Source organism: Rhinatrema bivittatum, chromosome 11 (genome assembly GCF_901001135.1).
Source record: "Rhinatrema bivittatum chromosome 11, aRhiBiv1.1, whole genome shotgun sequence".
Lineage (NCBI taxonomy): Eukaryota > Metazoa > Chordata > Amphibia > Gymnophiona > Rhinatrematidae > Rhinatrema > Rhinatrema bivittatum.
The window spans coordinates 3,675,380-3,696,310 of NC_042625.1; the positions used below are offsets into that span (position 1 = coordinate 3,675,380).

At 47.2% G+C, this 20,931-nt stretch overlaps 1 protein-coding gene across 2 annotated transcripts in view; it reads left to right on the plus strand.

Annotated features, from left to right (window-relative positions):
* NKPD1 (NTPase KAP family P-loop domain containing 1) overlaps positions 1-20,931 on the plus strand; it is a 77,348-nt gene that overhangs the window by 35,195 nt on the left and 21,222 nt on the right. For both annotated transcript variants that reach the window (XM_029571592.1, XM_029571594.1), the window contains one exon: positions 15,231-15,351. In XM_029571592.1, the coding sequence (XP_029427452.1) occupies positions 15,339-15,351 (13 nt within the window). In that variant the 5' untranslated portion in view covers positions 15,231-15,338. The remainder of the gene's footprint in view (positions 1-15,230; positions 15,352-20,931) is intronic.

Below are 20,931 nucleotides of genomic sequence, written 5' to 3' on the forward strand. Positions count from 1 at the left end.
CAAGAGTGCAGATATATGTGAGGGCATATATCTGTCTGATATCTGCCCCTCCCAATTACCTAGAAGCTGACCCCTCTCCTCTAATCGAATTCTTTGTAGTTTGGATAAAACCTGACATCCCCTCCGTCATCCTTGGAGATTTTAACCTCCATGTTGACTCCCGCCCTCAAACTACCTCATGTGAATCCCTACTACAATCCATACAGGCTTTAGGATTCCGGCAAATCATTGCATCCCCCACACACAAGGCTGGACACACTCTAGACTTAATGTTTATCAACTCCGCCATCCAAGCCACCAGCCATCCCACTACCACCCCTATACCATGGTCTGACCACTTTCTGATAGAGGGCCAGTTCTCCATCAACACCCCCCCCCCCCCCAGCAACAACAATGACAGTAAGACCATAACATTCAGAAAATTCCCCACTAGTACCGACATGGCGAATGCACTAACCACCTCACTACACAATCTAAACTGCTCAGATCCGGATACAGCACTTGCATCCTGGAATAACCTCACAGGAGATATTGCCAATAAACTTTGCCCAGTCTCCAACAAAGTTATAAGGAACTCCTCAAAACCCACCAACCCATGGTACACCCCAGAACTCAGAAACCTAAAATCGACACTAAGGCAAAGGGAGAGACAATGGCGCAAAGACCAAACCCCTCGAAACTCAGCCATTTTCAAATCAGCTCTCCACAGCTACAGAATCTCCACCCAAAAACATAAACGAGACTATTATGCCAAAAAAATCCATGACCTCAGATTCAACCCCAAAATACTCTTCTCCTATGTCTCAAGTCTCACCACCCCTATCTCTCTTACCACACCGGACTTTGATGCCTCCGCCAAATGCGAGGAACTAGCCAAATACTTCTACAACAACTAGTCAACAACTACGGGATTCCAACAACTAGTCAACGAACCCACACACAAAGCGGGTCACACTCTGGACTTGATTTTCGTCAACAAGGGCATTACGACTACATCCAATCTGAAGAACAAAAAGGTTCCATGGTCAGACCACACTCTCATCTCTACTTCATTCACGCTGAAAAAAACCCAACACTCCCTACATCCCCTCTCCTTCATTCCACTACAAGAGGCGATGCTCACCAGAAGACCTTAACAACCAATTGGTCTCACAGCTCCCCCTATTAGACCTCACCGACCCGAACACTGCCATTCGCTCCTGGAACAACATAACAGAAAACATAGCCAACAAGCTCTGTCCTTCAACTACAAAAAAATCTCACACCAATGCATCCAACAGACAACCTTGGTTCACTAATGAACTCAGAAAACTAAAACAAAGTTTAAGAAAAAAAGAAGCGACTTGGCGTAAAACCCCTTGTGACTTCACCATCTTTTCATACAAATCCACACTATACCAGTACAAATCCCTCACTTCAAAATCAAAAAAAGACTATTATGCTTCTAAGATTCACAACCTGGTCTTTGACGCCAAAGCCCTCTTCACTTATGTCTCCAGCCTCACTCAAACCATTCCGCGAGAAATCCCCGGCAACATGGCACAACCCAAAGCGGAAGAACTCGCTCAGTTTTTCCAAGATAAAATCACCAATCTCCTAACACAACTGCCTTCCAATACAGCCGACCTCCAGACATATCAACAACCTGCCCACAAAAACGTCAGCTTAAACACCTTTGAACCCGTCTCTTCCATGGAAATACAAACCATCCTGAGAAGAATGAAACCTTCGTCTCATCCTGCAGACCACATCCCCTCCAAACTACTTCTATCTGTTCCAGACACAATAGCCACCTCATTGAAAAATATCATCAACTGCTCTCTAGCCCAAGGAACCTTCCCAGATGATCTCAAAATGGCCTCAATCTCACCGCTCCTAAAGAAACCTAACCTAGACCCGAAGGACCCTAACAATTTCCGCCCCATAGCTAACCTCCCATTCATCGCCAAGATCATGGAAAAATTAGTGAACTCTCAACTCTCAGATTTCATCGAAGACAACAATCTTCTCTTCACACCACAACACGGCTTCCGAAAAAATCGAGGCACAGAATCCCTCCTCACCTCGCTGACAGACCATATCTTACTGGGCCTCGACAAAGGAAACTCTTTTCTATTGATCTTGTTAGACCTATCCGCAGCGTTCGACACTGTCAACCACGCCATCCTCCTAAACCAGTTGTCGTCCATAGGAATCTGCGGCACCGTCCTATCTTGGTTCAAAACCTTTCTCAATAACAGAGGTTACAAAGTTAAACTCCAAAACAAGGAATCCTCAAGATTTGACTCGGCCATAGGAGTCCCACAAGGTTCTTCATTATCTCCGACTTTATTCAATATTTACCTGCTTCCTCTCTGCCAACTTCTCACTGACCTCAATCTAAAGTACTTCCTATACGCAGATGATATTCAAATCATCATCCCCATCAAAGACTCATACTCTAAAACTCTTGACTACTGGGAATCATGCCACCAAAAAATCAAACATCTACTCAACAGCCTTCACCTCATCTTAAATTCCTCCAAGACAGAAATCCTACTCATCTCTCCTGAGAACAATACACCTAACATTGCTCTTCCTACCAACCTACATACCACACAAGTTAGAGACTTAGGAGTGTTATTGGACAACCGGCTAAACTTCAAGGCACACATCAACAAAACAACCAAAGACTGCTTCTTTAAACTCCAGGTTTTGAAAAGGATAAGACCTCTCTTCCATGCTCAAGACTTCAGAACGATCATCCAGGCAGTCATTTTTTCAAAATTAGACTATTGCAATTCCCTATTGCTAGGTCTGCCTTCTTCCTATTCCAAACCATTACAGATGGTGCAAAATTCAGCAGCCCGACTACTAACAGGCACAAGAAAAAGAGACCACATATCACCCATCCTGAAAGAGCTACATTGGCTACCCATATACTTCCGTATCATGTACAAAGCCTTATGTATCATTTTCAAAACTATACATCAATGCACTTCCCTCGATCTTCAATTCCCTCTCCAAGTATACAACTCAACAAGACCTACCAGAGATGTTTATAGAGGCACACTCCAAGTTCCCCCTGCGAAAACGACTAGACACATTACTCTAAGAGATCGCGCCACCTCCACAGCTGGCCCCCTTCTGTGGAATTCCTTGCCCACAGATCTCAGACTAGAACCCTGCCTCCTAACTTTTAGGAAAAGACTTAAGACTTGGTTATTCAAGCAAGCTTTCCCAGACACAATTTAATGACACAATCCAAGGACACAATCCAAGGACTCCTCTAAAACATTCAGCCATTAATCATGCCATTTGCACATAACTTGTAATTTGACTTGTATATCGTTTAACCAGTTTATTCTTTCCTATTTCTTCCTCTTCACCAAGTTTTGCTACCCTTGTTAATTATAACTGTACCTTCGGTCACCTCAGTTCTAGTTTGATGTATTTAATGCACTCCCTGTTTCATGTAAACCAGCAAGATATGTTCTCATGATTGCCGGTATATAAAACCTTAAATAATAAAAAAAAAATAAAAAAAAAATACAACAAAATTGCAACCCTCCTAAAAAGATTCCCCCCATCCTTGAACAGTCCCTTACCCATCCTGCCTGCCCCTCCCACCCCCTGCCAACCGTCAATGCCCGCTCTTGACTTTACCTCCACCATTGAAATCCAAGCTATCCTCAAAAAGCTCAAACCATCCTCCCATCCTGAAGACCTCATACCCTCCAAAGCACTACTAGCCGTTCCTGATGCTATAGTCAAAGCCATAGCAGACATCATCAACTGCTGTATGGCGCATGGGTCCGTTCCAGATGCACTCAAGCACGCAGTAGTCAGACCCCTCCTCAAGAAACCCTCACTTGACCCCGAAGATCCCTCCAACTTCCGCCCAATCTCCAACCTCCCCTTCATTGCCAAACTATTGGAAAGAGTTGTCAACTCACAACTCATGGCTTATCTGGAAGACCATCTGATCCTCCACCCATCACAATTTGGATTCCGGAAACACTTTAACACGGAATCCTTACTTCTCTCCCTTTCTGACCATCTCCTCCGAGGCATGGGTCAAGGCCACAGCTACCTCCTTGCCCTCCTTGATATCTCTTCAGCCTTCGACACCATTAGCCATCATCATCTTCTAACCCGTCTGGAAAACATCGGCATCTCAGGTCTTGCTCTTGCCTGGTTTAAATCCTTCCTCTCTAACAGAAAGTTCTCCATTAAAATCGGGAATGCCACATCCACCCCACAACCCCTCCAGCAGGGAGTCCCCCAAGGCTCCTCACTTTCTCCCACCCTCTTCAACATTTATATCACTCCTCTATGCCACCTCCTCTCTGACCTAAAACTCAAATTCTACCTGTACGCTGATGACGTTCAGATCATCATCCCTATACAGAATTCTCTTGATGACGCCCTTGAACACTGGGAGAAATGCCTCACAGCCATTAACTCCCTTCTCATTAATCTCCATCTTGCCATCAATACGAACAAAACGGAGCTGCTACTCATCTCCCCCCATTCATCCGCCTCCTCTCCTCTGCCTTATACTACTAAACCCAACCTCCCTTCTGCACAACCCTTTGTTAGAGACCTTGGAGTCATCCTTGACCATCAATTAAGCATGAAGAACTACGTAAATTCTATACTCAAAGCCTGCTTTTTCAAACTTAATGTGCTCAAAAAACTGAGTCCTCTTCTACACACCCATGATTTCCGTACAGTTATCCAAGCCACCATTACTTCCAAATTAGACTACTGCAATGCCTTACTCATTGGACTCCCCTACTCTACCATTAAACCCCTACAAATGCTACAATATGCTGCAGCGAGACTCATTGCAAACTCCCGCAAATATGATCACATCACACCCATCCTCAGAGACTTACACTGGCTCCCCATTACAAAACGCATTATCTACAAAACACTCACCATAATCCACAAACCAATCCACACACATAACTCCAACTGGTTGGACCTCCCTTTTACAACTGCTAAGTCCAGTTGACCCACCAGATCAGCAAAAGCTGGCACCCTACTTGTGCCCTCCTTGAAATCAGCCCAACTCTCCTCCACACGCGACCGTGCTCTCTCGATTGCAGGTCCCACCCATTGGAACACACTACCGCCTGACATACGCCTAGAACCCTGCATGAACAACTTCAAAAAGAAATTGAAAGCATGGTTGTTCAACCAAGCTTATCCAGAATAAAAAAGTTATCAACCCGTGCCAATGTAGACCACAATACGTCTACTCCCTTTTCCTCATATTGAGGAACTATGTTTTGTTATATTCCATCTCCTCACCACGAGGATCCTTGTTTTGTTTACCCTGTCTTTTCTTAGCTGCCTATCGTTACCCCCCGCCCAGTTTGAACTTCCCTGTTAATATGTAATTTTCCAAACTTAACTTGTTGATTGTAAACCGGCATGATGTCCACAACGAATGCCGGTATATAAAATGTTCTAAATAAATAAATAAATAAAGAGTGGCAGAGAAAATTGTTTAGTTTCATTTGGAAGCGCCGTCCTCCCGCCTTAGTAGAGTGGTCCTCTATAAATCTAAAGCTGAAGGGGTTTGTGGGTACCCAACCTAGTGTGGTACTTTGTAGCTGCCCAACTTCAAGCTCTGATTGCCTGGCATGAAACATATACTATTAAAAATACCATTTGAAACTATGTGGGCCACAAAGATATTGCCATCCTCTAATTTCTGGCTTATCACCAATTGCATCATTTTTGTTGGACTAATAAGGTGTTGGACTAATAAAGTGGGTAAATCCCTATTTGAAGGTTTCTGTTCTCCTGTTAACACTTTAAAAGGGTGTATCTCTAAAGTATACAGATTACTGAATTCTAAAACTGAGGGTAAGCCAGCCCATATAAAAGCATGGGAAAGAGACCTTCCTCTGGAACTATCTGAAGATGATTGGCTGGATATCTTTGGGCGGGTTAGCAAAGCCTCCATTTCTTCCTTATTGGTCTACATCAATTTTTCTAACTTCAAGATTGCATGTGATCTTTATGTATTTTAGTGTGCTGAATCCAAAAATCACATCCATTTCCTCTAGTCACATCCGGTTTTTCCACAAAACGCTGTCTACTCATAAACTCTTATAGCAATAACATAACATTATTATTATGCTGAATACGCAAAAAGATAATTAATGAGCAGAAAGGCATGCTGAATACGCAAAAAGAAATGCTGAATATGGTATAACCAATAGGAAGACTGCTTATTAAACAGTTTAAAACTGCTGATGTCGGCATTTTATGGCTACATAAGCAGCATGAAAACCGACGGCAGCATTCAGTCGTTCAAGAGGCTTAAAAGTCGCAGCAAATTTAACTCTGTTAAATCTGTTATTGTTGATTATGTCATCCAACACTCAAATACTTCATGGACAGTGCCGGAATGATCCTGATATATTCTGTTACATTTGTGTTGTTTTATAACACCCAAAGGACAAATATATCTGACTTTGTATGAAAAGCTTATCATGCATATTTCAGGGTTAAACTGGGTGACCAGGACAAACTTTGGGCACCACAAAGTGTGCAGGACATGTGTTGAAAACCTGAGACAGTGGACTAAAGGTTAGAGAAAAAGTCTCAGCTTCGGAGTTCCAATGGTGTGGTGAGAGCCCCAAAACCATGTTGATGACTGCTACGTCTGCATGGTAATTATTACAGGCATGAACACAAAGACAAAATCTTCCATCCAGTACCCAAATCTCCCCTCAGCTATAAGACCAGTTGCTCACTGCGACGAAGTCCCTGTACCTATATTCAGTACTTTGGAAAGTTCCAACGATGATGAATTCTGTCATTCCAATTTTTCCAAAGACTCCAACGATGAAGATTTCGTGGCCTCAGAAGTTGATGCCAGAATGTGCCAGCCATTCACTCAAACTGAGCTGAATGACCTGGTACGAAATTTTGATCTGCCAAAGTTGTCAGCAGAGTTACTGGGTTCAAGGCTAAATGAAAAGAACCTGTTGGCTCCCAGTACCACATTTATGTATCGAAACAGAGAGAAAGATCTCTGAAATATTTCCATATGGATGAGGAGCTTGTATACTGCATCGACGTCAAAGGACTTATTGAGTCAATGGGATGTGATAGTTATGTAGCTGACGAATGGAGGCTTTTTATTGACAGTTCAAAGAGAAGTCTAAAGTGTGTGTTGCTTCACAATGGCAATAAATTAGCTTGCATTCCTATTGCTCACTCGGTAAATATGAAAGAACCATTCTCCAAAAAAATAAAATATAATGATCATTGCTGGATTTATGTGGCGATGTGAAGGTTATATCGATGCTTCTAGGACAACAAAGCGGTTACACAAAATTTCCTTGCTTCGTGTGCCTTTGGGATAGCCAAAGAAAGGCAGAACATTATACAAGGAAAGAATGTCCTGCTAGAGAGAAATTTAAGATCGGTGAAAAGAATATTAAGAACGAACCACTTATTAATCCTCAGAAAGTGTTGCTCCCCCCATTGCATATAAAATTGGGACTCAGGAAACAGTTTGTTAGGGCTTTGGATCAAGATGGTGAGTGCTTCAAGTACCTGTGTACCAAATTTCCTGCTCTTTCAAATGAGAAGTTGAAAGCTGGCATATTTGATGGCCCGCAAATTAGGCTTCTAATCAAAGACAGAGAATTCTTCAATACCATAAAAACCATAGAAAAGTATGCTTGGTCTGCTTTTTCTGACATGATTACAGACTTTCTTGGCAACTTCAGGGCCGAAAATTATAACCTTTTAGTTCAAAATTTATTGATTGCTTTTCAAAGACTGGGAGCAAACATGAGTGTCAAATTGCATTTCCTTGATAGCCACCTGAACTACTTCCCTTCAAATCTTGGCGCTATGAGTGAAGAACAAGGAGAACGCTTCCACCAAGACATCAAGACCAAGGAACATAGATATCAAGGCAGATGGAACACAAACATGATGGCAGACTACTGCTGGTGTTTACAGCATGACAACCCTGATCATAACTAATCCAGAGCATCCAAAAAGAGAACATTTCTCCCTAACAATTCAAATTTACACAACTATTGCTCTCTTGGTTAGACGATAGGCTCGTTTTTTGCATGAAACAAATATATTACGTGCTATCACTTCTTCAGAACTTCTTATTACCCGTTGATATTCAACTTTATAATTGTTAATCAAACATTTCTCATTTGTGAAAAAATTTGACGTATTGCATATTTTTTAACTTCATATTTGGAATCAGCACCTTTCATTTGGGTAAAATCAGCAAAAATAATGTCCTATGTTGGAGGAGGTGTACTGATTTGGGCACCTTTATCCATGTGTGGTCAGGTACATGATTATCTCATCTCTGGCATCAGGTAAAGTTGTTTCTTTCTGAGTTATTGAGGGACCCTATGCATTTGCAAATGGATGTTGCCCTTTTGAATAACATTGAACATAGTAGGATGGCACCTATACAATCCTTCATTACTCAGATCTGTTTGGCCGTTCGACTGGAAATTTCTAGGACATGGAAGCAGAAAGAAGTTCCCTCCTTGGAGAAAATTTTTTCCAGACTTGATAATATTTGCACTATGAATAAATTAACAACGGAAAAAACTTGTAACCTGCGTAAGTTTTATGCAACCTGGGATTCTTATCTGCAATGGAGTAAGACCTTTCATTAATACAGATCTCTATAATGGTTGAGATATGTTCTGCAGATATCTTATTCTGTCTTGTAGGCCTCTTATGGTGTTTTCTTAACAATCACGGAGGAAGGGCTTGTTCCATCTTTAATGCCTGATTCTGATGATTATTTATAAAGTAATTTCTCAGGATGTGCATGTTGGTGGGGAGGGGTGGGGGGGAACTCATTGAGTTTAAAAGAAAATGTTGATAGTTGTTACTGTGTTTGGATGTGGTTATTATGTTTGTATAAGATTAATATGGACAACAATAAAAATTGTCTATTAAAAAAAAAAAGACGTGAGATTAGAATATTTCTTATGATTGTTTTCTTAGAATGCTATTCTATCTTTCATGTTATTTCCACTTGTTGGGAAACAACATGAAAGACAGAATAGTAGTTTAATATATTTTAATTTCACATCCAAATTAAAATGATATAAATAAAATTGAAAAAAAATGTTTTTAGTGTATCAACCTTGGGAAAAAAAATATTCCTTTCCTAGCGTGTAGCAGATGGACTCAGAACAAGTGGGTATAGTGTGCTCGTGCTAGCAGTTGGAGACGGATCTGACGTCAGCACGAGTACATATACCCCCACAGAAAGTGAGGCAACTCAGTAATTTCCGTCTCCAAAGCAGTTTGGAGCGCCTGCACACTTGCTGAGCGTGTTTTCCAATACTACTTTCTACTTTCTACTTTCCAAATTTCTCAGAAGACGAGCCCCGCACTCCTGCTGTGATACCCTTGGGTCCCTCCCCCAGTTGAGTTTCCCGAGGTGGTTTCCGCGACCCCTCGGAGGTCTATGCCTCGGTCCGGTGGCCGAACCACGGCAGGGATCTACCCCCGAGCGAGAAGGGCTCGGGCCTGGCTGAGAGGCGCCTCGGTCCCGGCGAGGACTTAGCCCCGAGCGAGACGAGTTCAGCGGCTTAGAGGCAGCTGGTGCACTTCCTCAAGTGCGGCGGTGAAGGTATTTCCCCTCTCCCCCCGCAGCCGGAGACCGCCTGGGTTACAGCCGGGAAGCGCCGAGGATCAGATAAGGCGTACATCTCTTACTTTTGGTCTCCGAGGTACGAGGATCGGCGGCGTTGCCTGCATGCGGCACGCCGTGGAGGTCGCCATTTTGTCTGTCTTGTTCAGGTATTGAGCGCCCATGGATAGGCGCACTCGGATAGGCGCCTGTTGATAGGCGCACAACGCAGCATATAGATTGCTAAGCGTATATTATTGAGCGATTATTGTATATTATTGAGCGCATATTGCTGAACGCATATTATTGAGCGCATATTTATTATTGAGTGCATATTGCTGAACGCATATTATTGAGCGCATATTATTATTGGGCTCATATTATTATTGAGCGCATATCGCTGACAGCATAAGCGCCGGCGCCCTGCATTCGCAAGACGCGATGGAACACCTAAACGCCCCGGCGTCTCCAGAGGCGGCACCTCCTGATTCCGGCGTGAAAGCTCTTGGCCTGTGCTCAGCGTGCCAGCTTAGAGCCACGCAGAGCGAGGAGCCAGACTCCCTTTGTGCCCAATGTGAGGAGGCCGTGGGAGCCTCGGGCCAGGACCAGTCTCAACCGAGGTTTACCGACAGTTCCCCAGGGGCCACCCCGGATCTAGCGGGCCGTCTCGAACAGCCAGGAATCCCGGGGGACCTGGTACCCCGACGGCTGGAGACCGCTTCCATTTCCTGGGTGAACTTATTTAAGGGGATCCACGCCTTCGTACAGATGCAGTCGGCTTCCCGTCCAGGCCCTGCTGCCCCGGCTGACCCTGCCCCCGGACCCTCTCGCCCTTACTGCGGGCACCCGCCTCCGGGCAGTCCGGCTCATGCGGACCCTGATGTCTCGGAGGACGAGTCTGAACCCCCCGAGGAGGGGGAACTTCCCTCGGGGATAGAGCCATATCGAACTATGAGGCGGTTCTTTCCCAAGGAGGATCTCTCCGACCTGGTCTCTCAGTGCCTGACGGAGTTGGCTATTCCAGGCCCCAGCACCATGGAGACATCTACGCAGAACCCCCTGCTGGAGGGTCTTCGTCCCACAGCCCGCCATTTCCCCTTCCTGCAAGCGGCGCAACAGCTGATCGATTTGGAGTGGAATGCACCGGAGGCCTCATTCAAAGGGGGTCGGGCCCTGTCCGGCATGTACCCCCTGGACCCGGCAATCAAGGATATGCTGGCATGCCCTAAGGTGGACGCCTTGGTTAGCGCTGTGGTCAAGCGCACTACCATTCCAGTGGAGGGGGGGCGGCCCTCAAGGAGGCTCATGACCGACGCCTGGACGCCATCCTGAAACAGACCTTTGAGGTGGCAGCTCTGTCTCTGCGAATTGCAACCTGCTGCACAGTGGTGACGCGTTCCTGTTTGTCACAGGTCAGGAACAATGCTCCGGCAGCAGACATGGCGTCAGCTCTCTCGTTCCTTACGGATGCCGCCTCCGACCTAGTCCGTACGACAGCCAAGGGGGTCTCATCCTCAGTAGCAGCCAGGAGGCAGCTCTGGATACAGAACTGGTCAGCCGACGCTCCTTCTAAGACACGTCTCACTAGAATGCCGTTCAAGGGTTCTCTTCTGTTCGGCAGCAACCTAGATAAACTGGCCAGCACATGGGGCGCCTCTCCAGTACCTCGACTGCCGGAAGACAGGTCCAAGAGGAACCAGCGCACCTTTCCGAGGCCCTCCAGAGGTAGAAGCTCCCAACGCTTCACTCCCTATAGGAGTCGCTACCAGGCACCTCGTCCTCAGGCCAGGAACCAGTCCTTTCGGACCAAGCAGCACAAGAGGGGAACCGGCTCGGGGTCGGGTCCCAGCCGCACCCCACAATGAGAATCAGCTGATCCATCTGGGGGACGAAGCCATAGGGGGCAGGTTAACCCTCTTCTACCCCAGATGGGTCGAGATTGCGTCGGACCAGTGGGTCCTCGCCATCATCCGAGAGGGGTATTATCTGGACTTCCATCACATCCCTCCTGACAGGTTCGTGGAATCTCCATGTCCAGTCCACAAGAAGGCAGCATTGGAAGCTACCCTGGCGAGGCTCCTGTCCTTGAAAGCCATAATCCCAGTACCTGCATGGGAAATGGATTCTGGGCACTATTCCATTTATTTCATGGTACCCAAGAAAGAGGGCACTTTCCGGCCCGTATTGGACCTCAAGTCAGTCAACCGATACTTAAGGGTCCCGAGGTTTTGCATGGAAACTCTGCGCTCAGTCAAGACCGCAGTACAGCCAGGGGAATTCCTCACGGCCTTAGACTTGTCAGAAGCCTACCTGCATATCCCGATCCATCGGGATCATCAGCGCTACCTACGCTTCAAGGTTCTGGGACGACACTTCCAATTTATTTATTTTATTTATTTATTTAAGGTTTTTTTATACCGGCATTCATGAACTCGTTCACATCATGTCGGTTTACAGAAAACAGGGGTGCGAAGAATACAACCAAAAAACATAATAAAACGTGATGAAAAGAAGCAGTTACAATTAACAAGGGCTAATGAACGGCGCCGCGGACCTTCACCAAGGTGATCGTAGCAGTAACAGCGGCGCTCAGACGGGAAGGAATCCTTGTCCATCCCTACCTAGACGATTGGCTGATCAGGGCGAAATCACGAGAGGAGAGCCATCGGGCAACCAACAGAGTGATCGCCCTTCTGGAAAGCCTGGGATGGGTAGTCAACCTAAGCAAGAGTTGCCTACAGCCTTCCCAATCACTGGAATACCTGGGAGTCCGGTTCGACACCCAGGCAGACAAAGTCAGCCTAACCACCAAGAGAAGGTCAAAGCTCCAGACGCGTCTATGTTCCTTGATGGGAGCCAGTCGGCCCATAGCTTGGGATTACCTACAGGTTCTCGGTCTCATGGCATCCACCCTGGAAGTGGTACCATGGGCAAGGGCCCATATGAGACCGTTACAACACTCCCTCCTCTCTCGGTGGAGCCCACGTTTACAGAACTACACCGTGCATCTACCTCTACCTGCCAGGGTGCGGACCCAGCTACGGTGGTGGTTGCAGTCCGACCACACGAGCAGGGGGTCGAAGATGTCCTCCCCCATGTGGACTCTGCTCACCACAGATGCCAGCCTGAGCGGATGGGGAGCACACTGCGAAGAGCTCACCGCCCAAGGGCGATGGAACAGAGAAGAGTCGGGGTGGAACATCAACCGCCTAGAGGCACTGGCAGTCCGGTTAGCCTGCCTGCGATTTGCTCACAGACTGAGGAACAGAGCAGTCAGAGCGATGTCCGACAACGCCACCATGGTGGCATACATCAACCGACAGGGCGGAACTAGAAGCCAACAGGTGTCCCTAGAGATAGCCCCGCTGATGGCTTGGGCAGAGGCGAATCTCCAGGACATCTCCGCCGTCCACATCGCCGGAAAGGATGACACCGCAGCAGACTTCCTCAGCAGGGAAAGCCTAAATCCGGGAGAATGGCAGCTGTCCCCCACAGCCTTCCAGATGATTGTGGATCAGTGGGGAACTCTGGACATGGACCTATTAGCGGACAGGTCCAATGCTCAAGTCCCCAGATACTTCAGCCGCAAGCGAGATCCGTTCTCTCACGGGATCGACGCCCTGGTTCAGCCATGGCCTCCAGGGATCCTGCTATATGCCTTTCCTCCGTGGCCCCTGCTGGGCGCCCTTATACACAAGATTCAGAGGCACAGAGGCCTAGTTCTTATAGTGGCACCAGACTGGCCAAGAAGACCCTGGTACACGGACATGAGAAGACTACTGACAGGGGAGCCCCTTCCCCTGCCTCCTCTCAGGAACCTGCTACGTCAAGGTCCCATCTTCCATGAGGATCCGGCTCAATTTTCTCTTACAGTCTGGCCATTGAGAGGGCTAGACTGAAGAAAAGAGGTTACTCGGAGCCGGTGATAGATACACTCCTCCGAGCTCGCAAGTTTTCCACATCCCTCACCTACATAAGGATCTGGAGAGTATTTGAAGCCTGGTGCGGCACTCATGGCACCAATCCACATGCGACCACAATCCCTATTGTTCTGGATTTCCTGCAGGATGGGCTTCAGAAGGGTCTCTCCCTAAGCTCCATCAAGGTTCAGGTGGCTGCGCTGTCTTGCTACGGTCCCAGGAGGGATGGCAAGACCATTGCCTCGCACCCAGATGTTTCCCGCTTCCTGAAAGGAGTCAAGCACATTCGTCCGCCACTGAAGTGGCCAGTACCCCTGTGGAACCTCAACATAGTTTTGGATTTCCTCGCGGGATCCACCTTCAGACCCCTTCGGGGCCTGTCTCTCCATTCGCTAACTTTGAAGATGGTGTTCTTGCTGGCAGTGTGTTCCGCATGCCGCATCTCAGAGCTACAAGCGCTGTCCTGCCGTGATCCCTTTCTCAGAATCACTCCAGAGGCTATCCATCTTCGCAGGGTTCCCTCTTTCTTACCTAAAGTAGTCTCACAATTTCACCTCAACCAAACCATATCCTTGCCAACCACGGCGGGTTTGAAGAAATCAGAAGAAGGGCGTTTGCTACGCCATCTCGACATCGGCAGATTGCTGCCCAGATACCTGGAAAAGACAGAAGCAGTACGAAAGACGGACCATCTGTTCGTCCTTCACAGCGGGAAGAAGCAAGGGGAAGCGGCCTCTCGGCCCACCATCGCCCGCTGGATCAAAGAAGTTATCAGAGCGGCCTACGTAGAGGCCGGGAAGTCACCACCTCTGCAGGTCAAGGCTCATTCCACCAGAGCGCAGGCGGCCTCTTGGGCAGAATCTAGGATGCTGTCGCCCGCGGAGATATGTAAAGCGGTGACATGGTCCTCCCTCCATACCTTTTCCAGATTTTACCGTCTGGATGTCCAGGCCAGGGAGGACACAGCATTTGCGAGGGCAGTCCTACGTGGTCCTCAGGCAGCCTCCCGCCCAGTTCGGGAATAGCTTTTGTACATCCCACTTGTTCTGAGTCCATCTGCTACACGCTAGGAAATGTTGAGATTACTTACCTGATAATCTCCTTTTCCTTAGTGTATGCAGATGGACTCACCATCCCGCCCGGCTGCCAGTATACATGGGTTTTCGCCACTTCAAGGTAAGACATGTCATTTCTTACACAAGAGCGTCCACTCTGCCAGGTGTCGACGCCTTCCGGTTGGGAACGCTGGCGGTCTCCAGCTACTATCGATCAGTCAGGGGAATCCTGTTTCACTAATTCATTGATCGGTCAGTACACATATATCCATAACAGCTTTTGCAAGGAAGATTACTGTGTTGCTTCACTTCCTGTGGGGGTATATGTACCTGTGCTGACGTCAGATCCCTCTCCAACTGCTAGCACGAGCACACGAGCACTTGTTCTGAGTCCATCTGCATACATTAAGGAAAAGGAGATTATCAGGTAAGTAATCTCTACATTCTTGAACGTAATAATATGATTGGAGTAGCTCATACTCTCCCCACAAGTTCTGTATTTCCTACATGCCCTCATATGAAAGAACAATGGAACTGCTTATCCTGACAGAATGCAGTACAGATAAAAAGGAATGTGATGGATTTTAGGTCTCTATTAAGTAGCTGTTGTCTTTCCAGGTTCTCTCTCCATGCTAAGTACTGGGACTGGGTGCAGCAGGTGGTGTCAAGATTTCAAGGCTGAAAGATTGAGGCTATCACGAAGTCTGCAAGTAGTCTGAGACCAGAATGCCCCTCTCAGGTAACCACAAGAAAATGAGAGTGCCAGCGAGAGTAGCAAAATCACCCTGCATTTTCAATCTTCTTTCCTGGGAATATAGATATTTTTTATACTTTTAAAATGGATGGGGGGATGGGGGGAATCCCAATAACATCTTCTGAAGTGTATCACATGAGATGCCACAGATTCTGATCACCTACTACCACTTATAAACACATATATACATGGGCATGAACCCTTGAACTGCTTCAACAGCACCACTTGTCCATGGACTTTATTGTGGACCTCCCTGCCTCTAATGGCGACACTATGATATGGCTGGTGATTGATTGATTCTCCAAGATGGCACACTTCATCTCACTACCAGGTATTCGTTTCCACTCCTGAATTAGCATGTCTTTTCACTCTCCACATTTTCCGCTTGCACAGACTACTGAAGCATATACTATCAAATAGAGGAGTTCAGTTCACTGCATGGTACTGGTGCTCTCTCTGTAAAACAAATTTGGTATCAAGCTTGAATATATGATGGCCTACCACCCACAAGGCAACAGGCAAGCGGAGCATACCAACCACACCTTTAAAACCTTCCTCTGTTCTTATGTCAATGAGCACCAGGACAACTGGGCCACCCTCCTATTTTGGTCCGAATTCTGTCATAACAATCCCGTCAACGCAGCCACCAGCTTTTCCTCTTTCAATTTGGTTTGTTTATTTATTTATTTATTTATTTATGTATTTATTTTAAATCTTTTCTATACCGTCGTTTGGTCATGCACCATCACAATGTTTTACAGAGAGGCACATATCTTTAACGTTCAACTTGGGGGACCCTATCTTTCAAGGTGCCAAAAATAGTTTTGGTTACATGTTTCAATAATACAAATCTATATGAAAGTTGACATGGATCTTATCCCTATGTATGATTAATAGGGTAACCATATAAATATAGTACTTTATACTGTCTCTGTCTATCATTAGAATTAACGTATGAGAGAAAATAATAAACTATGCAAGTACGCATTGTGTGACTTTGTGCTGTGTTGATGTTCCGTTGCCTGTCATATTTCTTATTCTCCATTTTCACTGTAAAAAGCTTTTTTGAAAAGCCAGGTTTTTAAACTTTTTTTGGAAAAAAGCCTCTGCCCGAGACAGTTCCTGCACTGGCAGCTCAACTGTCTGCCTAGGAATTGCATAAACTATGGGAACAAACCAATCAATTGATTGAGAAAGCTGCCCCCTGAGCCAAGAAGATAGCAGTTGCCCGAAGGAGGCCAGCTCCTCAATTCAAGATGGGTGAGAAGGTTTGACTAAGTACCCAACACTTACACCTATGGCTTCCCTCGGTGCATTTGGTGCTATTCTTTATTGAGCTTTTTTCAGTGTCTCGGCAAGTGGCTCCTGCCTACATTAAAAATCCACAACGTGTTTCACATCTCTTTGCTCAAGCCGGTATGCTTACTTGGCTTCCAGAGTGCCATCTGAACCCCAAGAGTTGTCACAAATGGAGACAAAATATATGAATTCCAAAATATTCTGGATTCCTGCCAGAGGGGCAAAAGGAAAAAATGTTTGGTATCTTGGAAGAACTACGGCTCAGAGGAAAATTCATGGAATCCATCGTTCAACATATTGGATCCCAACCTTTTAAGGAACTTTCACCAATGGTACCCCAGAAAACCCAAGTTCTCAGGGAGGGGCTTAAGAGGGGGAGAACTGTTGCATTCAGTGAACCACAGGCTGCTCCCATGAACCGTCGCCCTTACCTCCGTGGCTGGGCCAGCTCTTCTGCCTCTCAACGCGGCAAGGTGCCACCAATACACCACAGAACATCATGCAGCAGGATGCCGCCAGCCCCAACCCACAGCACCACTCCTTAGGCACGTGCGCGCATGATGTCATCCTACTTAAAGGGCTTGCAGCAGGAAAAGCCCCATGGCACCTCCTGATGACCTCACACAATCTGCCTTATAAAGGGCTTTCTCTGTCTCTCCCTCACTGCCTCTGCAATAGGTCAAGCTACTGTGTGTAGTGAGTGTGTTGCGTCCGTCGGTCTCAGATGGCTTCGTCCTCTGTGCCTCACCTTTCTCTCTGCTCTCCCTCACTAGCCTTGGGAAGATGACTACCGCTGCATCTGCTTGCCGCTCTCTCCGGCGTCCCCGGAACGGCTATGGCAAGGCTATCCGCCATGTTTCTCCTGAGGGCCTCCTAGGGTACGTGTGCGCACGCCTCCCACGTCTTTATCTACGTTATGGTGGGAACCTCGGGGGTGGCTCCCTCGAGTGATGTCATGCCATCTGGGTATTTAGCCTGCCCTTCATTTGCTAACAATTCGAGTTAGCAAGGATTGGATTGGAATGCCTCCGGTCTGAGCTAATCTGCCGCTTCCGTGCTGCCGTTGGAAGCTCTCTCTGCCCTTCAGGGTATTTCATCTAACCTGGGTACCCACTCCTCTGGGGCCCTTTGCTTTCTTTCAGGTGCCTATCAGGGATCAGGTACTTGCTCCTCGAGGGCTTGCTCTCCCTGCTTCGGTGCCTGTATTCAACTACTTCTGCCTGCTGGGATCTACATCTATACAGCTACCAACTTAGTGAGTAATCTATCTATTTCAGTCTGTCTCACCTTCAGCTCAGCACTGGGAACTTGCTTCTGGAACTCCCTTTACCACAGTGTGCTGCCACCATCTCCCATGGGGAGATGGGTCTCCTCTGCAGATGGTCCTGGGACTGCTATTACTGGATCACCTCACTGACACTTAGTGAGCAATCGGTAGGGGTGCCACCCTGGTGAATCCACCTTTTCTACCATCCTGGATCAGTACTGTTTCATTTCATTTTCAATGGTAGTACCTTTACATATGTCATTACATTGCCAGGTGACAGAAACCAGCCTGAGTTACTTGGAGAGTGCAATTGAGGGGCCAATGAGTGGGGAGGCATAACCACTTAATTGATCCAAGCTGGAGCTTTTGTTTTTTGTAACTGAAACCTATAAATCTTATGATATTTTAAAAAGACTGCACTTCCCAACTAATTGGCTTTCACTCTCTTTCAGCTGAAACCAACATCACCTTTCTTTTATTTGCCTAGCAAGAGCAATTAAGGTGATTTTTTTTAGATAAGCCTTGGTTATTTTCAAGTTTGCTTAACAGTATTAGCATAGTCTTTACATTCATTTAGGGGCGGATTTTCATACTCCGCGAATAGGCCTACTTTTGTTTGCGCTCCAGGCGCAAACAAAAGTACGCTGGATTTTAGTAGATACGCGCGGAGCCGCGCGTATCTGCTAAAAACCTGGATCGACGCGCGCAAGGCTATCGATTTTGTATAGCCGGCGCGCGCCGAGCCGCGCAGCCTACCCCCGTTCCCTCCGAGGCCGCTCCGAAATCGGAGCGGCCTCGGAGGGAACTTCCTTTTGCCCTCCCCTCACCTTCCCCTCCCTAACCCACCCACCCGGCCCTGTCTAAGCCCCCCCCTTACCTTTGTCGGGGGATTTACGCCTCCCAGAGGGAGGCGTAAATCCCCGCGCGTCAGCGGGCCTCCTGCGCGCCGGGACGCGACCTGGGGGCGGGTCCGGAGGGCGCGGCCACGCCCCCGGGCCCGCCCCCAGAACGCTCCCGACACGCCCCGAAAACGCCGCGCGGTTCGGGCCCGCCCCCGACACGCCCCCCGACATGCCCCCTCCGAAAACCCCGGGACTTACGCGAGTCCCGGGGCTCTGCGCGCGCCGGTAGGCCTATGTAAAATAGGCTTACCGGCGCGCAGGGCCCTGCTCGCCTAAATCCGCCCGGTTTTGGGCGGATTTAGGCGAGCAGGGCTCTGAAAATCCGCCCCTTAGTGTTAAGCTAATTAATTTTGGAAGATTTGCCAAGATTTTATTCAAAATAGAGATTTTTTTATTTTATTTGATGAGATTTTGCTGATCTCTCCTTGAGGCAAGTTGATCCTGGATCCATGTGCAGCACTGAACAGATTCCCCATGCATCAGAAGAGTTCATATAAAGTTTCAGCCATCACGTGAGATTGAACCAACATAGTAAGATAATATTCTGGCGAGAATTTAGATGGGGAATTTTGCAAACTCATTTTTTAATTTTCTTGAACTGAACTGAAACTGATTTAGGGCAGGATTGGTGATTTTCTGTTTTAAATACAAAAGTTAATCTTATTTTTCCAATGCTAATAAATTCTTCTTTCACTATGATACTATGTTTTACGGGCATGGACCCTTGGATCAAGGTAAAGTTGGGGCAACCTGCAGGTCCCCACAGTTGGCTGGCAGACTTGGAGGAGGCAGAGGCCCAACCGGAGCTTCGCTTATACCAGCCCACATTCCCCTCGGGTTGAGCCTTTGAGTGCCGGGGCTGGCAGGTCTTAGGTGGGAGCATCTGATGAAGAACAGAGGATCCTCAGTGGGAGCCGGGGCATCCAGGCAAAATCAAAGGCGAGCTCAGGTCACGACTGGAGTGTACAAGGAAAGTCTGGTAATCAGACATTGGTCAGTGCAGGCGGCAATCAAGACAAGTCCAGGAAGCAGGCAAAGTTGAATACTGAGTATCCATCCAAGGGAAGGAGGGATAGATAGGCAGGGCAGGAAGACAAGGAGCACACAGAAGGCAAGGCTCACAGAAAAAATGAAGACTGACCATAGGACCGATAAGACGAAGAACACAGCAGGGTGAACTGAAGACAGGCTGAGAACCAAAGGAACGAAAACAAGAGGAAGAACCAGAACTGAAGAACAAATGAAGAGCAGGGACTGAAGACCATGAAGACATGTAGAAGACCAGGAACTGAAAACACAGACACAACTCACTCTACAAGGCTGTAGGGAGTCCTGTTACTGAGGCACCAGAGTCATATCAGGAGAGGCCTTTTATAGGCCTCAGCATCAGACGTCCTCAGTAAGGGCTACAGGGGATTTTCCATCGCAATCCCTTTAAATACTGCAGAGGAGCATGGACACTTGCCTAGGGCAAAGCGCCATGTGAAGAGTTGTTGGTGGCATCCAGCTGCATCAGAGGAGCGACAGGATGGCCTGGAGCAGGAGTTGCTTGTGGCGTCTTTGCCTCCCTTCAAGGTAAGGTAAATGGTCCAGACGTGGAGGTGAGCGCAGCGGTCTGTGGGGGTACCTGTCAGACTGCCATTCGTAACAGTATGCCCCCACTTAAGCCCCCTTACTGAGACCTTGGATTTGTGGGGGTACTGACCATGACGATTCCTTTGAATACTTGTGCTTTCTTGGTGCACATGATAGCTTCTGCAACCAAATGATTGGTTTTCTTCCCTTGTTCATGCAGTTCTGGGGACTGAAACAGAGCCGCAGATGGAGGGATGGTCTCTTCTGGGCGGAGGACAGGTCCCAGTATTAGGGTGAAAATGGCTACCTTCTAAGAACATAAGAAATTGCCATGCTGGGTCAGACCAAGGGTCCATCAAGCCCAGCATCCTGTTTCCAACAGAGCCCAAACCAGGCTACAAGAACCTGGCAAGTACCCAAACACTAAGAAGATCCCATTCTATAGATGCCAGTAATAGCAGAGGCCATTCCCTAAGCCACTTGATTAATAACAGTTAATGGACTTCTCCTCCAAGAACTTAT